We start from the raw sequence: 20729 nt of genomic DNA, 5'->3' as shown, positions 1-20729 counted from the left end.
GGGATAGCAAACTAGCATCCGAAGGCCACTAATGGGTCTTCAACACAGGTGGGCTTCATCTGGCCCCTAAACAAAACTGTGCACTAGTTCATTGAAAATGGACATCAGATTAGATTCAAAAACAAATAAATGTCAATGAAGTACAATTTAATAAACATACCAGACTAACCAAGACCAGAGGCTTCTGACTTGGGACAGGTGCTAAAATGGGGCGGGGTTAAATTTGTTTTGTGAGATTAGCATATAAGGGTAAAGAAAGGGAGATATCATATAGTAAAAAAACATACTTACATGCAAATTTCCATTAACCAGTATATGATATTTACCCTTAAGAAAACAATTTTGTTTGAATTCAGCTGTAAATAAAACAATAAAACCTGTCATGAAAGCAAAACTCTTTGGCATTTTAGATTTTGTTTATATTAAACAGGGGTATTTATAGATTGAATTACCCAAATATATTCTTTGTATATCTAACCTACTGTAGATTTATTTATTTTCATTTGTGTTAATTTTCCCAGATACAGATTGAGGAAAACTTGCATTTTTGTGGATATTTGATTCCATGGTTTTGCCAATCTCTGAATACTAAGCCTATAAAAACTTTGTAATTGATTGAACATTTGAATTTGTTTTTCAACTAGGCACACAAAACCAACGAAAGTTGGTATCTAACGAATAATTATGAATCCACAGTAATACAAAAGTTTAGTGTAGTCAGGTTTCAGGTAAATGTTGGCTTTCTATAGGTTTCAGGCATGGATTCAGAAGGGGCACACACAGAACTCTCCATTAGATAAAAAAAAACCCAATGTACTAGTAAAACAGCTAAATTTACAGCCTATTTTGTCTGAAAATATTGTCTTCCGATTCTTAATTCTTAAGAGTTTCATTACAGAGACCAACAATGTGATGTCTGTGGTAAATGTGAGGACATTATTGATTATGATGTGGTCCTAGACAGATACAATGTCCCAGATCCTGACCCCAGAATAGGGTTCTCTAACCAGAATGTCAATCCACCTCCAGATCGTGTACAAGGGCCACGTCCACCCTCAGGTCCTAGTGGGCCAGATTTATTAAACGTTGATTTGTCAGGTGAAGTGGATATTGAAACATCAAGAGGAAGAAGTGGCAGAGGGCGAAGTGGCCAAGGGCAGAGTGGCAGACGTAGAATTAATGGTAGGAGGAGCAACAGGAGAAGAACAGGCAGGTCTGCCCGTCGCCGTGGTGCCAGTAGGCAACAGAAGTGTATGGAAATTTGTGTTTCGTAAGTACATGTATCATTTTAACGTAGAATTATGATAAATATTTTAAATATTCTATTTTTTCATGGTAAATACTAAAGGTAAAAAATTACTTGTAGACATTCTAAGTATCAATCAAAGGAATGGTGAGGTACATGTAAATTAACCCTTTTTACAGACAAAATTGAGAATAGAAATGGGGAATGTGTAAAAGAGACAACCACCCAGCCAAAGAGCATTAAACATCCCAAGGCAAACAATGGGTCTTCAATACAGCAAGAAAATCCTGCTTCAGCTAGCTCCTATACAAAATGTGTACTAGTTCAGTGATAATGTTCATTGTAAAGCAGACTTTTGAAAATATAAATAAATTTTAATTTTAATAAAAATTGCAATGTTCACTCAACTTTGAAATGTACTAGTGGTGAGCAGGCATGGTGTTCTATATATAAATATATATTCTTGATTTTATTTGTATACTTATAATGGATATGTTATTTTAGGTACATGGGAAATGAGATTTTAGACATGCCAGTGATAGATGTTGGATTACCTACAGGATATGTTGTTGAAGAAGAGGACCTGAAAAAGGTACAGCTTTTATTTATACAGTTAACCATTTTTTTTCCTGAGAATTTATTTTTCAGACTTTAGCGAATATGGAAAACTATGATTTTTCTATAATAATTTATTTAACAACATCAAGTAAATTTGAGAATCATGAAATATAATCGTCGTGAAATTGGCTAGACAAGGCTAATTGTGAAATAAAGTATCATTGATAATAAGCTGATTTACAGTATATTTTTATTTTTATTGAGAGGTTTATTTTGAACAACTTTTGCGAGCAGAATAATAATGCAAATATAAGTAGTGGCAAAAAAGCAAAAATTCATCTTCAATTAAAAGAATACATCTTGAAATTAGAAAATTGCCAAAACAAATTGCCCGCCATTTAGATTGGCCTAAATGGGAATCATATTCTTAAAAATATTGTCACAATATTTGAATTACAAAAAATATCCTTCAATTTTCTAAGATATAAATATAAACATTTGTCTGGTTAATTTCAATGTGTCAGCATCAAAACAAAAAATATTTGTGCATGTCTATTTCATGATATTGTCAGAACATTAACTAACCTTTCTTTGGGGTGTCCAAGTAAGCACAGAACCATTCATTATTTTTTTTACTCAAGATAATCAAATTATTAAAAATACAGTCCTAGATTATCAAAAAAAACCCAAATAATCATGATTTTTTTGGTCTGGTCATCAAATAATCATTATAATAATAATAACAGCCAAGTAATCCTACAAAGAAAGTCCCATGATGATGATCATTTACTTTTCTTTTTACAGGTTACAGAAGAAGATTTCATTGACAGTTTTGATGTATCTAAGAGAGCTATAACATTTTACTTACAAAAGGTTTGAAATTATGATTATTTTATGACATAACTATTTTTCTTGGATTTGGAATAAGTACAGTTTCAGTATACAAATGCATATATTGATTTTACTACCTCTGCAACAAAAAAATGAAGGAGTATTTTTGTCAGCTAAATAGATACCTTGTTTGGCACCCCCTTGTTTGACCACTTTATTTACATGGTATCAGAATATGAAAGATACGTTTAAACGTGTCAATTTGAATTATGATAGGATTCACAAAAAATACCAAACTCCAAGTTAAATTTAAAAAGTAGGATGTCCATAAAACCTTTAAAAAAATCAAACATTAGACTATATCAACCAATGAAAGGTATGTTAAGGTGGTACCAAACACCTTGATTAAAATTAATTTGACTTGTTTAATTTTCATAAAATTTGGACACAATATTAATTTTTACCCTTTGTCAAAAATTTGAAGAGAAACAAAATGAACCACACGCTTCATTGGAAAAATTTAATTGGATATATAGCAGTTTGACAAACATTTATTTTGATCATTGATAAGCTTGATATTTCCTAAGCAATAAAATGTGATTAAAATGTTCAGCTGATTTTTACAGATTTATCTCCCTGTAGTGTTATGTACCCCTTAAAAAAAACCTCATATTCCTAACCTGGAACAGAAGATGTACACGGGGGAAACTTCAGTGAGATAAACCCAATGACATTGAAAAAAGTTTAGAGGTCATGATCAGATTATGGTCTTCAACAATTAACAAATGTCTATACAAATATGTAATGCAAAGCTATTAATGGCTCTTAGAGTTTATAAACATGAGTGAAATCAATAAAAACTGTTTAAGATCTGCAATTTTATACTTGCCTGAAAATAAATTTCCTAATTTATTGTTCATTTCTTTGCAATAGATACCACAGGAAGAAATTTGTTTCAAGTTACGGATGATAATGGATTTTGAGGTAGAAAATCTTCAGTCAGCTAAAGTGGAAGTTTATGACTATTCAAAGAAAGGTAAATCATTCATAAAAATGATTGACATATTCAGTTACAAAACTCAACTACTGTAGAAACATTATCTTTCTTGGGGTTAAAATTTCGGGGTTTTGTCTATAAGGTTTCAGATGGGAATTTAATTTCGTGGTTTCCAGCAAATGGAAGTGATATTATATGTAGATTAAATTTTCAAGGGTTTTTAATTTCCTGGCTATATTTCTACTACGAAATAAACGAAATTACATCCTCCACAAAAATTTCTGCTTTTGCAGTATATTATTGTAAAAGCTGAACTTTCTATTGGTATTTTTTTGAAATTAGTTAATATTGGTAAATTACAATTTCCACAAAATTAAAACTGTATAGCTCTTTTACAATACACCTTATCCCCTTTTGTCTGCCTTTACTTGACATCACAAAGGTTCCGGTAATTTTTTTACATCATAATTATTAGAAAATGTCTGATGTGACAAAGGAAAAGTGATTCTTGTAGGACATCGATAGTTCAATAGGCACAGATTCTCTTAGAAAGTGTTGCAATTATTTAAGGAATGCTGTAATATTTTTTCTGTCAATGAAGAAATAACATAAAAATTTGGTGCATACTGAACAACGCACATAGCGGAGTTATTTAACAGTGTGCACCACATTTTTTATGTTATTTCGAATAGACAGAACAAATATCACATCATTTCTTATAATTTAGTTCTAAATTCCATTTTAAACCGTAGAAAACCATGAAAAAACATTGATGGTCACATGGCTAAATTATGTTTATGGGCTGATAACAAAATAATGTTAGCCAATCAGAAGACGTGTTACATCCAAAAATTAAATTATTCCTAATAGTGATAAGATCTATTGGAACCATCATTCAATCAATTTTGTAGACTCCCTCATGTTGATGTTTTGATAAAATATTAAACAACAAGTAATGAATATAAGGATAACTTAAGGTGGTAGACGTTGGTTCAGGGAGATAACTCTTTAACTCAGTTATGTGTTTGTAAAAAATCAAGTTTCATCAACGTATTTTAAGCGTTTACCTGAAACAGATTGAAAATAATCTATGTAACATAGAAGCTTAGAATATATTTATGAAAATGGTTGACACAAACGTTCTTATGATTTTAAGAGTTATTTCCCTTAACTTAGGTCTACCACCTTAAATTAGATAAAAGTATTAGACTGTTAAACAGACAATGCCAACCACTAACTAACCAAATTGTTCAAAAACTAGAATTTCTAACATAGAAAAAACAAATAAACAAGCAACACAACATCTAGATATTCAGTAAAGTGATTTGAAAGCAAACACAAATAATTTGATATTTGTCCTTGATTAAGATTTTTTTTATTGTATTTAGCCTTATTTAACCAAACAATATATACATTGTAACAATTTTTGTTTTTCGTAATTTCATTTTCTCAAAACGGTAAAACTTAGATTCTAAAATAAATGTCACATACAGTTTCTCATGATACTTTCTGTCAGTACAAAGGTATTAGACCGTTGGTTTTCCCGTTTGAATGGTTTTACACTAGTAATTTTGGGGCCCTTTATAGCTTGTTGTTCAGTGTGAGCCAAGGCTCCTTGTTGAAGGCCGTACATTGACCTAAAATGATTTACTTTTTTTAAATTGTTATTTAGACGGAGAGTTGTCTCATTGGCACTCACACCACATCTTCCTATATCCATAGATAATACATGTACTATTATGGTATCAAAATATTTTGAAGCAAAATTTGTTTTCAGATGAGAGATGTGTGAAGTTTTACAGTCTGCAGTATGAAGTGGCAGAATTAGATGTTTTCTGTAGTAAAGAGAATTGTCATTGTGTTGAAGGTAAATTATAGTGGTATAGAATTTAAAGTTAGTTTTGTAAGTAAAACCTTACCTTACTAAAATTAACTGGGTAGAATATACCATATATTAGCTGGGTAGAATATACCAAATATTAGCTGGGTAGAATATACCAAATATTAGCTGGGTAGAATTTAAAAAGTTGCAGAATAAGTATTTAAAAATAAACAAAATCAGAATATTGATAAAGGGATTACATGTACATATGCTAAACTTAAGGTTTGAATTGGAAAGCATGATGTATTTTCTTACTACTTGAAAAATACCACAATTTAAATCGTGCCTTCTGTGTGCATTATTTGATAGGGCAACTCATATTTTGTTATATTTATTGGATTTACAAGTTCAACTTTGTGTGCCAAGGTCACATGGACCTTATTTGTTAAATGATGAAAAAAAAATGAAAATGTTCTCTCTTCAGGCAGTACTGATTTGATTTTTTTGTGCTTAGCACGATTAAGGACCCCTTTAAGGCTCTTTCTTGGAAGCTAGTTTTTATTGGGGGAGCAATTCTGGGGAAAACCATGACTTTCTTAAAAAAAACGCACGAGCTGGGTTGGAACTCACAACCTGAGTGTTGACTGGCTAGTGATTACAGTAGTAACTACTTAGACCACTGAGGCCCCTCATGCAGTAATGACAATCACAGTTTTGATATAAATATAGAAATATTGCATAACAGGTGAAATATACATCTGATATACAACTTTTGTGTTATAGGCGAATGTGCAGAAATTTGGGACAACAAACTAAAAGGTTCATTGATTGATGCAGCAGCAGTGTATGACATGACATGTCACGGATATGATTATGGTAAGTTGTATAATGATAATCAACGCTATTTTGTGCAATTTTCCTTTGATCTTTTTTGTGATAATTTTCATATCACGCTTCTCGCTTGAGATGGAAAAATTATCGCTAGAAACTAATGAGGCCATGTGGCGTCGCTAAAGAAATTGACAACGTCGTCATAGGTAAAATAGCAATAAACAGATTATCATTGGTCATCTCAACTCGATTGCTTTTCTCACTTTCGCTGTACCAGCTCAAGCGAGAAAATCATTCTTGTTGAGATGATAAACGATAATCTATAATGATTAATAATATAAAACCTTCAATATTGCTAGAAAGGAAGAAAATAAATTTAAGATGTGCACCTCATTTTGTGTACACATTTTTAGAAATTATTTGCACACTTTCCACAGATGCGAAAGATACTAAGAGGACTTGATTTTAAGAAGTTGAAACTTAGAAATTAGAGGCTAAAGAAACCAAAATGACATTCAAACTCATTAGTCAAAATTAAAATGACAACACCTTGGCAAATAAAGAAAAAGACCAACAGACAACAAATTTGTAAGGGTTCTGCAGAACCCAGTGTCTCGCCTACTTTTACTGTAACTTCCAGGCTCAACAAAAATGAGGAAAACAATCAATAAAAATATTCCTCTTGATACTATCTTTTGATTGTAAGAAGCTTCTGTCCAAGTTTGGTGAAAGTTTCAGGATAGTATATGAATCGAATAAATGTTTGAAAAACTTTAACTGCAGACTGTATGTAAAATTAACTGGAAGAAAAACTAAGTCCATTTATAAGTAAAATATAGATACACAGGTACCAAATCTTGACAAAATTACCTTTCTTTATACTAGCTTTTGATCATAAACAAGCTTCTATCTAAGTTTGGTACAAATTTAAAATAGTATATGAAAGTTATTAAATTTAAAAAAAAATTTAACCACAGAGTGAATGTGTTGTTTCCTGGCAAAAACCATAAGTCCATTTAAAAGTATAATACGGAAAAAATGGATTAATTTTTTTACAAAATTTACCCCCGGATACTCTCTTATGATCATAAACAAGCTTCTGTCCAAGTTTGGAACAAACCCAGAATAGTTAAAGAAAGTTATTAAATTTTAAAGTGAATGTAATGTTTCCCCGCAGAAAAACTAAGTCCATTTATAAGTAAAAAACAGAAAAAAAAGAATTTTATTTTTACAAAATTTACTTCTGGATACTATCTTATGATCATAAACAAGCTTCTGTCCAAGTTTGGTAGAAATCCAGTATAGTTTAAGAAAGTTATTAAATTTTCAAAAACTTTAACCACAGAGTGAATATTTGTTGACGCCGCCGCCGCCGGAATGTAGGATCGCTTAGTCTTGCTTTTTCGACTAAAGTCGAAGGCTCGACAGAAACAGTACACAAAACACAACATAGAAAACTAAAGTATGAATAACGCCAACTCCATCAAAAACTTGGGGTGATCTCAGGTTATTCCTTATGGTTTAAACTTTGCACATACTAGTATTGCATTCTGACTATTTGTATCTTTAACTAATTTTGTACATACTGAATTTATAATTACAGTGTTAAGGATAAAAGTGAGTGGAGCAAGGATTGCTGGAAATCACATTGTTATTTCAACTGTTATTCAATCAGTCATAAATACAAGTAAGTTGAAGTACTTATATTTCTTTTAAATTGAACTTCTTTTGTGGTCTTCTTAAAAGTGTGCTTGTCCTGGTTTCATGTATTAGGTTAGATCTTCTGGACAGGTCAATCTAAATACTTTCATATATTTTTAACATTTTATTGTACAGACTATGCATGTAACAGGTGCTTCTTAAACATCCACCTATTCATATGTCCTATATTAAAAATCTATTATCCTTTTCTATATTAATTTAAAAGTATATATTTTACTATTCTAAATTTTACTGTAATAATTCAAAATTCATTAAAGACTTGTCAAATCTGTGATGTGGGATGATAAATATTAAGTCTAATAATCTTTAAACTTCAAACTTACAATGACTTATATAAATGAAGTGAAAAAATGATAGTTAAGAAAAGGTTGTATAGGCAGAACTTCACTTTATCTATAACTGATGAATTCACATTATTGTTAAGCTGAAATCCATTTTCAGGTAAATATTAAAAATGATTGTTGTTACAACTGTTAACAGTAAAAAAACCTCTTACATTTTGATAAATTGTCGCGATATGTAGTTCTAGGTAGAACAGATTTAGGTCATTGTAATTGAGCCTAAAATTACAAAATCACAATAATATATGAATGCAATAATTTCTGAATTTACAGAAAACAAAATTCATACTTCTTATTTAACTTTCACATTATATAGTTCCCGACCGATCAGATTTAACAGTAGACAGTGAGGTAGACTTCTGGATAAACCTAAGATGTACAATAGAACTATTAGAAAGTGGCCATTACTACATCATATATGGTAATGGTGGCTATCACTATATTGAGGAATCAGGAACAGAAAGGTAAGAAATAAACTCATCATATATGGTAATGGTGGCTATCACTATATTGAGGAATCAGGAACAGAAAGGTAAGAAATAAACTCATCATATATGGTAATGGTGGATATCACTATATTGAGGAATCAGGAACAGAAAGGTAAGAAATAAACTCATCATATATGGTAATGGTGGATATCACTATATTGAGGAATCAGGAACAGAAAGGTAAGAAATAAACTCATCATATATGGTAATGGTGGCTATCACTTTATTGAGGAATCAGGAACAGAAAGGTAAGATATAAACTCATCATATATGGTAATGGTGGATATCACTATATTGAGGAATCAGGAACAGAAAGGTAAGAAATAAACTCATCATATATGGTAATGGTGGCTATCACTATATTGAGGAATCAGGAACAGAAAGGTAAGAAATAAACTCATCATATATGGTAATGGTGGATATCACTATATTGAGGAATCAGGAACAGAAAGGTAAGAAATAAACTCATCATATATGGTAATGGTGGATATCACTATATTGAGGAATCAGGAACAGAAAGGTAAGATATAAATTCATCATATATGGTAATGGTGGCTATCACTATATTGAGGAATCAGGAACAGAAAGGTAAGAAATAAACTCATCATATATGGTAATGGTGGCTATCACTATATTGAGGAATCAGGAACAGAAAGGTAAGAAATAAACTCATCATATATGGTAATGGTGGATATCACTATATTGAGGAATCAGGAACAGAAAGGTAAGATATAAACTCATCATATATGGTAATGGTGGCTATCACTATATTGAGGAATCAGGAACAGAAAGGTAAGAAATAAACTCATCATATATGGTAATGGTGGCTATCACTATATTGAGGAATCAGGAACAGAAAGGTAAGATATAAACTCATCATATATGGTAATGGTGGATATCACTATATTGAGGAATCAGGAACAGAAAGGTAAGAAATAAACTCATCATATATGGTAATGGTGGATATCACTATATTGAGGAATCAGGAACATAAAGGTAAGAAATAAACTCATCATATATGGTAATGGTGGATATCACTATATTGAGGAATCAGGAACAGAAAGGTAAGAAATAAACTCATCATATATGGTAATGGTGGATATCACTATATTGAGGAATCAGGAACAGAAAGGTAAGAAATAAACTCATCATATATGGTAATGGTGGATATCACTATATTGAGGAATCAGGAACAGAAAGGTAAGAAATAAACTCATCATATATGGTAATGGTGGATATCACTATATTGAGGAATCAGGAACAGAAAGGTAAGATATAAACTCATCATATATGGTAATGGTGGCTATCACTATATTGAGGAATCAGGAACAGAAAGGTAAGAAATAAACTCATCATATATGGTAATGGTGGATATCACTATATTGAGGAATCAGGAACAGAAAGGTAAGAAATAAACTCATCATATATGGTAATGGTGGATATCACTATATTGAGGAATCAGGAACAGAAAGGTAAGAAATAAACTCATCATATATGGTAATGGTGGCTATCACTATATTGAGGAATCAGGAACAGAAAGGTAAGAAATAAACTCATCATATATGGTAATGGTGGCTATCACTATATTGAGGAATCAGGAACAGAAAGGTAAGAAATAAACTCATCATATATGGTAATGGTGGCTATCACTATATTGAGGAATCAGGAACAGAAAGGTAAGAAATAAACTCATCATATATGGTAATGGTGGCTATCACTATATTGAGGAATCAGGAACAGAAAGGTAAGATATAAACTCATCATATATGGTAATGGTGGATATCACTATATTGAGGAATCAGGAACAGAAAGGTAAGAAATAAACTCATCATATATGGTAATGGTGGCTATCACTATATTGAGGAATCAGGAACAGAAAGGTAAGATATAAACTCATCATATATGGTAATGGTGGCTATCACTATATTGAGGAATCAGGAACAGAAAGGTAAGAAATAAACTCATCATATATGGTAATGGTGGCTATCACTATATTGAGGAATCAGGAACAGAAAGGTAAGAAATAAACTCATCATATATGGTAATGGTGGATATCACTATATTGAGGAATCAGGAACAGAAAGGTAAGAAATAAACTCATCATATATGGTAATGGTGGCTATCACTATATTGAGGAATCAGGAACAGAAAGGTAAGAAATAAACTCATCATATATGGTAATGGTGGATATCACTATATTGAGGAATCAGGAACAGAAAGGTAAGAAATAAACTCATCATATATGGTAATGGTGGCTATCACTATATTGAGGAATCAGGAACAGAAAGGTAAGAAATAAACTCATCATATATGGTAATGGTGGATATCACTATATTGAGGAATCAGGAACAGAAAGGTAAGAAATAAACTCATCATATATGGTAATGGTGGCTATCACTATATTGAGGAATCAGGAACAGAAAGGTAAGAAATAAACTCATCATATATGGTAATGGTGGATATCACTATATTGAGGAATCAGGAACAGAAAGGTAAGAAATAAACTCATCATATATGGTAATGGTGGCTATCACTATATTGAGGAATCAGGAACAGAAAGGTAAGAAATAAACGCATCATATATGGTAATGGTGGCTATCACTATATTGAGGAATCAGGAACAGAAAGGTAAGAAATAAACTCATCATATATGGTAATGGTGGCTATCACTATATTGAGGAATCAGGAACAGAAAGGTAAGAAATAAACTCATCATATATGGTAATGGTGGCTATCACTATATTGAGGAATCAGGAACAGAAAGGTAAGAAATAAACTCATCATATATGGTAATGGTGGCTATCACTATATTGAGGAATCAGGAACAGAAAGGTAAGAAATAAACTCATCATATATGGTAATGGTGGCTATCACTATATTGAGGAATCAGGAACAGAAAGGTAAGAAATAAACTCATCATATATGGTAATGGTGGCTATCACTATATTGAGGAATCAGGAACAGAAAGGTAAGAAATAAACTCATCATATATGGTAATGGTGGCTATCACTATATTGAGGAATCAGGAACAGAAAGGTAAGAAATAAACTCATCATAGACATCAGGACACAATTTTGTCTTTAAAAGACTCATCAGTGACGCTCGAATCCCCAAAAAGTTAAAAAGGCAAAAAAAGGTACAAAGTTGAAGAGCATTGAGGACCAAAATTCATAAAAGTTTTGCCAAATCCATCTAAGGGACTCTATGCCTGAGGTAGAAAAACCTTAGTATTTCTAAAATTCTAAATTTTGTAAACATTTAATTTATAAATATAACTATTAATAATAATTCATGTCAGCACAAAAAGTGCTGACTACTGGGCTTGTGATACCCTCTGGGAAATAAATCTCCACCAGCAGTGGCATCGACCCAGTGGTTGTAAGAAGGGTCTTGATTGAGTTATCGTTTGTTTTTTTTTGTAATTTTTAGGCCTTTTTTCCATTATTTTTTTGTTTTTTTTGGGTTCATATTATTCTCTATTCTATAAATTTTAGCACCCTACAGATCATTATTCACAATTTGATACCTTTTTTTCTCTTATAAGTTATTTTATTTGGAACATAGTTATCCTTTCTGTAAATAGTATCGGCAGTCCTCATATAAATTCTAACAACTTTTATTGCAATGAAGTGCTACACGTTTCATTCATTTTAGTATACAATGATGTCATTGTGATTTATGGTGTATTACAGGTACCGTTACTACCTCCAGGGAGATTCTATCATCATGAAAGATTACACTAGGGAGATGTATAATCCAGAAGCTGTAGCCCACTTAAGTTACTGGAAACGTTTCTTCACAAGGATGGAGACACATATTAGAACAAATGGATGCTGAGTTGGGAATAAACCAACATTTTACGATGAACTTTTGTGCCAAAGTTCTAATTTACATTGTTCATGTTTTATTATAACTTTTCTTTAAAAACACTGTATTTAATTGTTGAGATTTCTGTTGTTAATAAATGTATCACTGTTTTTTCATCATTTTGTGTGTGATTGAATTACGCAATGAAGGTAAATCAAGAAATGTGCACCAGACTCGTAAAATTTGTAAAATGTTGTTTTCATTTGTCACAGTACTGGGTTTGATAACCTTGATGTTGGAATATCAGTCCTTTAAGGATGTCATCATGCAGCGCTAGCCAGCTCAGTCTCAATTACATGTAAGTTCTTTGGTACAAACATTTCTAAAATTGTCCATTTTGAAATTTAGAAATTAATAAGAAACTATGATTTCAACCCCCTCATGGTAACTTGACCTTAGATGGATTTGACTATTATTATTTTTGTGTCTTTTTTGGTCATACAGTTCTTGGTTCTTTAAAACTATTTGCTCTCAAATTTACCTGTACATAAATAGTCTTGCAGGATCTGAATTGTGTTACTATATATGCACGAACATTTACCCATTGGTTTTTAAAAAAGAGGCTTAAGTCAAATTGAAGTCTTAAATTTGATAATAAATATGTTAATTATATTCACTATTCTGTGTTTTGTAGTTGGATTGCTTCAAAAGGTTTAATTTCAGTTACAAAGATTTTCAGAAATTAAGTAGAAAAATCTAAAAATAGAAAGGAAGGGTGTTCTAATTTTGTCTCCATTGATAGATGAATTTTAATTTTTTAAACCCTTTGTGAAGTTACAACAAATATGTTTCATATGACCAATACCAATCAGCCTATTGTTTGACTATGGCAATGTAAAAAACAGATAAAACATTTTGCTTTTAGTACAAGGGAAAATCTAAAGGATGATCTCTACTCATCTTTAAAGACTGTCACAAATTATGTTGACTGAAGGATAACTATAAACATATTTCAAGAAATAATTTTACAGTGAGAGGGAAATGGATTATAATCAACATTTGCCAACTATTTAATCAGATTTTCAATAGTAAACACACAATGCGACTACCTTTTCTGATTACTTTCAGGTAAAGCTGACATCATACTATTTTGTTTTTGTTTATTTGTCCTAAATTGTCAAAGCTTAGTTTTCTTGTTTAAATTGTTTTACATTGTCTTATCGGGCTTTTTATAACTGACTATGCGGTATGGGCTTTGCTCATTGTTGAAGGCCGTAATGTGACCTATAGTTGTTAATTTGTGTCATTTTGGTCTTTTGTGGATAGTTGTCTCATTGGCAATCATACCACAACTTCAAAATTTATTTATACTTTGGGGCACTGTCTGAGTGCCCTGAACAATTTTCTTTGAATGAAATATTGGTTAAGTTAAACCTGATGAGACTGTTTGAGAAATGTATATTTTTTTGAATTTTGTAAAGCTATTTACGAAGGGAATTATCAAATCTTGCTTAAACTAACGCCTGTCCCTTGGATTGTCCCCCTTCATCCTTGTGTTCAATGGACCTTGGTGACAAATGAACTAGGAATTAATAGTATGTAATGAAGTTGGTATATAGATATTGTATAGATATTCTTTACCCCAATAAGCATTTGGTATCTTGGTTCAGTAATTTTCTTAATAAAAAGACTGAACACAGGTCAAATATAGTGTAAAAATCAAATAGAATTTTACAAATTCTAGTTTACATAAGAAAAAATTTCGCATCATAAACACGCAAACGAAAACAAACAAAACATTACTGTTAAAAAAGTTTTCAAAAAATTGTTTCTTTTACTATTCCTGTGAGAGATACTGAGCCTACTGTTCTTAATTCCCTGACCATGAATTAAGATTGCATACAAATTCTGTTAGATAGATGATTTTATGGAATCATAATTATTTGCTTATAGGAACTTTTTTTTATATTCTATCACATTCAAGAAGAAAGCAAGGATTTGTTTAGTACTTCTTACTATACAAATCCTTGAAGAAAGCAATCATTTCTTATTACTTTGTTAAAATTTACACCAATGTAATATCTTGGGTATTCTTACTTAATTTTAATCTAGAAGGTGAAAATATCTTCACCAATGCAAGTTTAAGATGAACGTTTGTATTTCGGGAATGGATTTATGAATTATAATGTTATCGTGAATTCATTGTGGCCATTTGTTGACTGTAGTCCATAAGTTTTTCTCGTTTTCCGTTTTTTTTTATATAGATAAGACCGTTGTTTTTCTGGTTTGAATGGTCACACAAGTCGTTTTTGGGCCCACCTTTATAGCTTACTGTTCGGTGTGAGCCACGTCTCCGTGTTGAAGGCCGCGTTTTAATCTGTTATGGTTAACTTTTTCAAATTGTGACTTGGATGAAGAGTTGCCTCATTGCCACTCGTACCACATCTTCTCATATCTGTCTAGTAGATGAGTCAGATGTCTTGTTAAATATATTTGACCTACTTTTCAAAGGGTACTGATGTGTAATCGAGTCAAAATTAATGGTCGTACCTAGGGTATTGTCAGCTGAAGTCCGGTCATCAAATAAGATATGCATTTCAGGGGTCAAGAAAATGTTTCAATCAAAACAGATCGATTTTACTTACTTTTTTTCCCTAGTTGATTTGATTTGATGTGATGATAGTTAAAGCCAACATAACGAAGTAGCGAAGTCCACGGGTTCATCACCTACTTTTGGCGGGGTTGTGTCATTGATATTTTTTTTCTGTCCAATCTTTAATGATCTTTTCGTCTCTTATATTTTAAATATATATATTTGTCACATGAATTTTTATATATTTTGAATTACATTTTTGTATCGTCTCATTTCATTTTTTACCACGATTTAACTATGTAAAGGAACTTAACCTTTGCTATAGATACATGGATAAACATGAATGTGATGGCGAAAAGTAAAATAACCTAATTTTTACAGATTTCAAAACAAAAAACCCGTATTCAAATAGCCGAGTCAAAAGCTCCAACATATCAAACGACTGTCATAACCCTGACTTGTTACAGGCAATATTTTCATGTATAAAACGGTGGATTCAACCTGGCAGCATTCGTTCCATTATTGCTGAATGTCATAATTATGAAAATAAGTGAAAACCACCTTTTACCAAATACACTTTGATTTTTAATTATGATCAATAGTATGTAGCATATTAATCTGTTGCAATACCAAATCATAATATCCAATAATATTTGTAGATTTAGCTAACTAAGTCCTTATATTTGTATAAAGTGACATTCATTTAAAGTGGAAAATTGTTTTAAAGTTGAATAAGCTACAATTAGATATTGCTCGCCGGTCCCTCTCTGTGATTACCATTGGATAACGCTGGTTCATTTGCCAATCAATCTATCACCAAGAGAAGATAAATAAATCATATATATATGGAAATGTTTAACGACCTTGACTGGCTTTTCAGCCCTCGCACGGTCGGCTCGGTGCCCGAAGACGATTGGTGAGCATTTGAATATTTTGTGCCGTGGGTCAGAAACAGGTAGCAAAGGACGCCAAATGGAGGCCGCCATCTTGGTTTTAGTGAGGTTTTTTTTCTTTTGTTGACTATTTTGTTGTTTGGTTACTTCACAACGGCTGCTTTCGGGGCCAGTTTGGTCAGCTTGGCAGCCCGCTAACCTCGATGATGGAATACAGGTAGATGATCTCGGACATAGTATTATAGATGACAGGAAGCGTTATCAGGACCAAAGCCGTTAGGCAGTGAAATGAAGGTCGTATCACCCAACACCTAGGATACAGCCCTCGGACGTTAATCGGCATAACACTCCCCATGATACACTGGTTTTGGAGTGCATGTTAACGCGGGTACGCCACTCCTACGTCTATCTGTAAGGCTTGGATTGGTTTCTGTCATCTAAAGTAGTAAGTCGTTGAACATCTAACTGTAAACCCTCATCGAAGATAGCGGGTAAAGGAGAGCTGGCCCAGCACGTCCGTTCAGCTGTAATGACTGAGACGTGACTGTAAATAAATCGTTTTCGTTCATAGTCTTTTTCAAAAATGATGAACGGTTCTTTATATAGATATGTGCTCATTTTAAACGTTTCAAATTAATGAAATTATATTCGTGCATCAATGTTTTTTATACACCAATAACAAAAACTGAATTATATTGAATTGATACATTTTGTAATTATTCAAAATTATATCAGAAACGTAAACTTAATTATAAAATAATGAGGGAGGGGGGCAAGGGGGGTCCCCATAACAGCAAAACAGTGAATTGATTTGGTGAAAAACAGATAACAAGGAATTGAAAAGGGACAATAACAGAAATCAGCAAATGAAATATGAAAATAAATCTGTCCAGGACCAATCCAGTAGATGACTCGTAGATCTTAGTATATAACTTGTGGTATGGACCTAGAAAATTGTAATTTGTGTAAACAAGACGTTTCGGCTGTTGAGGCAGTTCTGCCTTTGGTTGATTTTTTCCGTAACTTGTACAATAAGTTATAGTATGGATGTTGAATTTTTTTGAACGAAATTACTAGTTTCTGTTTTTGATATACGGATATTTTTAATTTAGGGCATGTGAGGGATCAATTTTTAATGATTTAGGTATTTTTATTTAAGTTTTGAAAGTGGTGCAGCCAGTGACACTTTATTATTAATTTGATTTTTAGATTTTTTATTTCTGAAAAGCAATATATATATACAAGTAATAAAAAAAAACATTGATGCACAATATATATTTTTTTGTATCTAATGACCTCATGATAAAACTTACTTGTAAAATACAAAAATACCCAGATCAGTGGATACAGGACATGTAACTAACACACGCATGCCAGTTATGGTTATTCTGAAAATAGAAATTGACTCAAGGGACAATTCTAATAGTATAATAGAATTTGGACCTAGTGAAAATTTGGATGACACCATGTGAAACACTTATAATGCATCGTATGTGAAACTTTAGAATATGGACAATTTGGGTACAATGGAGAAGCTGTAGGATTTTTAAAAGGGTATTTGTCGAAAAATTAAACTGAAGGCACATCTTTATTTGCATCAATGGTTTCTGAGCTTCAATTTTCGCCATGTGAAGCAGTTAAAAAGCTTTTTAAAATTATGGTGGCCAGGGTTCTCTTTCATGTAAATGAAAAGAGAGGGAGTGGCACTTATAATATAAATGCTAAAAGAAAAAGATGTTGTATAATTCCCAAAGCCATAATTCAAACCCATACCACTTAGTAATGTAAAGCAATTCAAAGGAGAAAACTTACTGCCTTATTTATCCACAAAATAGTGAACGAGAAACTTAGATACACAGTAACAAACTACAACCACTGAATCCAGGCGTCTGACTTGGAAATAGGCACATACAGAATGTGACTTAAGCATGCTAGTTGGTGTCCAATCCTCCCCTAATCATGGACAGTGGTGTTATAGTACAACACAAAGATTATTATGTGGTTATTGAATAAAAAAAATCTATAGGGTGTACCAATGCTTTTTGTCGAGCCTTCGACTTTTGTAGAAAAAGAGACTTAGCAATCCTACATTCCGTCGTCGGCGTCCACAAATATTCACTCTGTGGTTAAAGTTTTTGAAATTTTAATAACTTTCTTAAACAGAAGTAAATTTTGTAAAAATAAAATTCCATTTTTTTCCGTATTTTACCTATAAATGGACTTAGTTTGTCTGCGGGGAAACATTACATTCACTCTGTGGTTAAAGTTTTTTAAAATTTTGATTACTTTCTTAAACTATCCTGGGTTTGTACCAAACTTGGACAGAAGCTTGTTTATGATCAAAAGAAAATTTCGAAAAAAAAAAATAATCTGTTTTTTCCGTATTTTACTTTTAAATAGACTTAAATTTTCTGCCAGGAAACAACACATTCACTCTGTGGTTAAATTAAAAAAAAATAATAACTTAGATAGAAGTTTGTTTATGATCATAAGCTAGTATCTAGCAGGAAATTTTGTTAATATTTTGTACCTGTGTATCTGAATTTTACTTATAAATGGACTTAACATTACATACAGTCTGCAGTTAAAGTTTTTAAACATTTATTTGATTCATAAACTATCCTGGATTTTTACTAAACTTGGACAATCGCTTCTTACAATCAAAAGATAGTATCAAGAGGAATATTTTTATTGATTTTTTTCCTCATTTTGTTGTGCCTGTGATTTTCAGCAAAAGTAGGCGAGACACTAGGTTCCACGGAACCCTTAACAATTTGTTTATAGCAAAATCCATACTATAAGTTATAGTACAAGTAATAAGTGAATTATAATTTGTACAAAATGCTACATGTTCACAGACAACGGAATTTATCACAAAGGATAATAATAATATATACTGGAATGGTCCTGGGTCCAATTGATTTTAATATGTTTATATGATGTATGTTACTGAAATTCTTCTGCAAATACAGGGCCACCCGATATTATCAGTAGAAAGACCCCAATAGATAAACATCGTAAGAAGATGTGGTAAGCGTGCCAATTAGACTATTATCCATTCAACTTTTCAAATCACAATTTTCAATTATCTTCAATTTCTACGGAAGATTGGCTGTCAAAATGCTAACATTCCAATTTTCAATAACATATAACAGCAAATATAATCTCACAATAACAGATAACAAAATAGATAAGAGTCCTATAACAGCTATCAAAGAATAAGACAATAACAGCTAAAAGTAAATATATTTTCAGAATAACAGATAACAAAGAATTAAAATACCCCATAACAGCATAACAGTTAAACCCCTTGCCCCCCTCAATAATGAACCTGTTAAGGGGAGAGAATACTCGCATAACCTTTTCGAATTGGCACATAATACCACGGAATGTCACTCTTGCATACAAATGGCAAATCAATAGAATTAATTAACTGTGCAATCGTCCTCCACCTTCAATGATGTTTCTATATTATAAATATAACCAAAAGTTGTAAATCTATAGATAGTGAAGACTAATGAAAGCTAACCCACTGTAAAAATATTTCTTTGCAATTTTTTAAAACTTCCTCAGAAAAATGCTCGAGCCACTTGACTTTCAAAGCTCAAAATTAACGTTTTTACACAATATTTGAATAAATTAGTTAAAGATTATTCGCTTCTCAAAGTGTAAGACGCAATAAAAATCGTATGCTTGCACCATCCTACTGAAATATGGATTTAATTAAGTCCTGAAAATTTCGACATTTCTTCAAAACCGGTTTTACCAAATCACAAGAACGTGTTAAGATCAGACTAAATACCAATTTCCCGATATGGTCAGGTTAAGTTGCTATAGTATGACAATTACAATGAGTTGAATAACGGGCGATAATGTCAAATCACAAAAAAATTTAAAAATCCCGATTTTTAATATTTGAACTACAAGTTAGGATAGGGATTTTACCATAGTTCTCAAAGATACCAGACTTTGAATTAAGTACGCCATACACTCATTTTGACTTCAAAATCGAACCAAAACAACAAGAAGGCTAAATTAAATGTTTGAGAGTTCCCAATGAAGGTAAATCTAAAATAAAATCATTCTGATACTTTTTTTCAAATTGACATTGAAGTTCAGTATACATTTGTAGTTGTATTTTCTTTTAAAGAGCGTTAAAGTTATGCCAAATACTGTGGATTCATTTTTTTCGTCGGTACCAATTTTCGTATATTGCAGTAAACCTTTCGTGGATATATAATTTCGTGGGTTTACTTAGACGTATTTGGCACAACTTTTTGGAAATTCCGGTCCTCAATGCTCTTTAACTTTGTACTTGTTTGGTTTTATAACTATTTTGATCTGAGCGTAAATGATAAGTCTTATGAAGACGCATCTGGCGTATCACATTATAATCCTGGTACCCTTAACTATTTGCCAAAGTCTACTACATGCAATCTTATGGACAATTTGTGATTCGTTGAACATTTAAATTCGTGGTTCACTTGTACCCACGAAAACAACGAAAAGTGGTTTCCAACGAATAATTATGAATCCACTTTATTATTAAGGCTCACTATACATGAATGTACATAAATTTATGTGCGATTATAAGATTAAA

The 20729-nt window shown here is 31.8% G+C and overlaps 1 protein-coding gene across 1 annotated transcript in view; it reads left to right on the top strand.

Moving 5' to 3' along the window:
- LOC134692698 (venom factor-like) overlaps positions 1-12822 on the top strand; it is a 69511-nt gene extending 56689 nt beyond the window's left edge. The window contains exons 31-39 of the mRNA XM_063553177.1: positions 899-1270; positions 1751-1838; positions 2609-2677; positions 3569-3671; positions 5410-5499; positions 6238-6330; positions 7889-7972; positions 8665-8812; positions 12529-12822. Of these exons, the coding sequence (XP_063409247.1) occupies positions 899-1270; positions 1751-1838; positions 2609-2677; positions 3569-3671; positions 5410-5499; positions 6238-6330; positions 7889-7972; positions 8665-8812; positions 12529-12673 (1192 nt within the window). The 3' untranslated portion in view covers positions 12674-12822. The remainder of the gene's footprint in view (positions 1-898; positions 1271-1750; positions 1839-2608; positions 2678-3568; positions 3672-5409; positions 5500-6237; positions 6331-7888; positions 7973-8664; positions 8813-12528) is intronic.
- Positions 12823-20729: the final 7907 nt, after the last annotated feature.

Source organism: Mytilus trossulus, chromosome 12, assembly GCF_036588685.1.
Source record: "Mytilus trossulus isolate FHL-02 chromosome 12, PNRI_Mtr1.1.1.hap1, whole genome shotgun sequence".
In the NCBI taxonomy this organism is placed as follows: Eukaryota; Metazoa; Mollusca; class Bivalvia; order Mytilida; family Mytilidae; genus Mytilus; species Mytilus trossulus.
The sequence above is the reverse complement of the archived record's forward strand: the minus strand, read 5'-3'. Positions and strand labels throughout refer to the sequence as shown.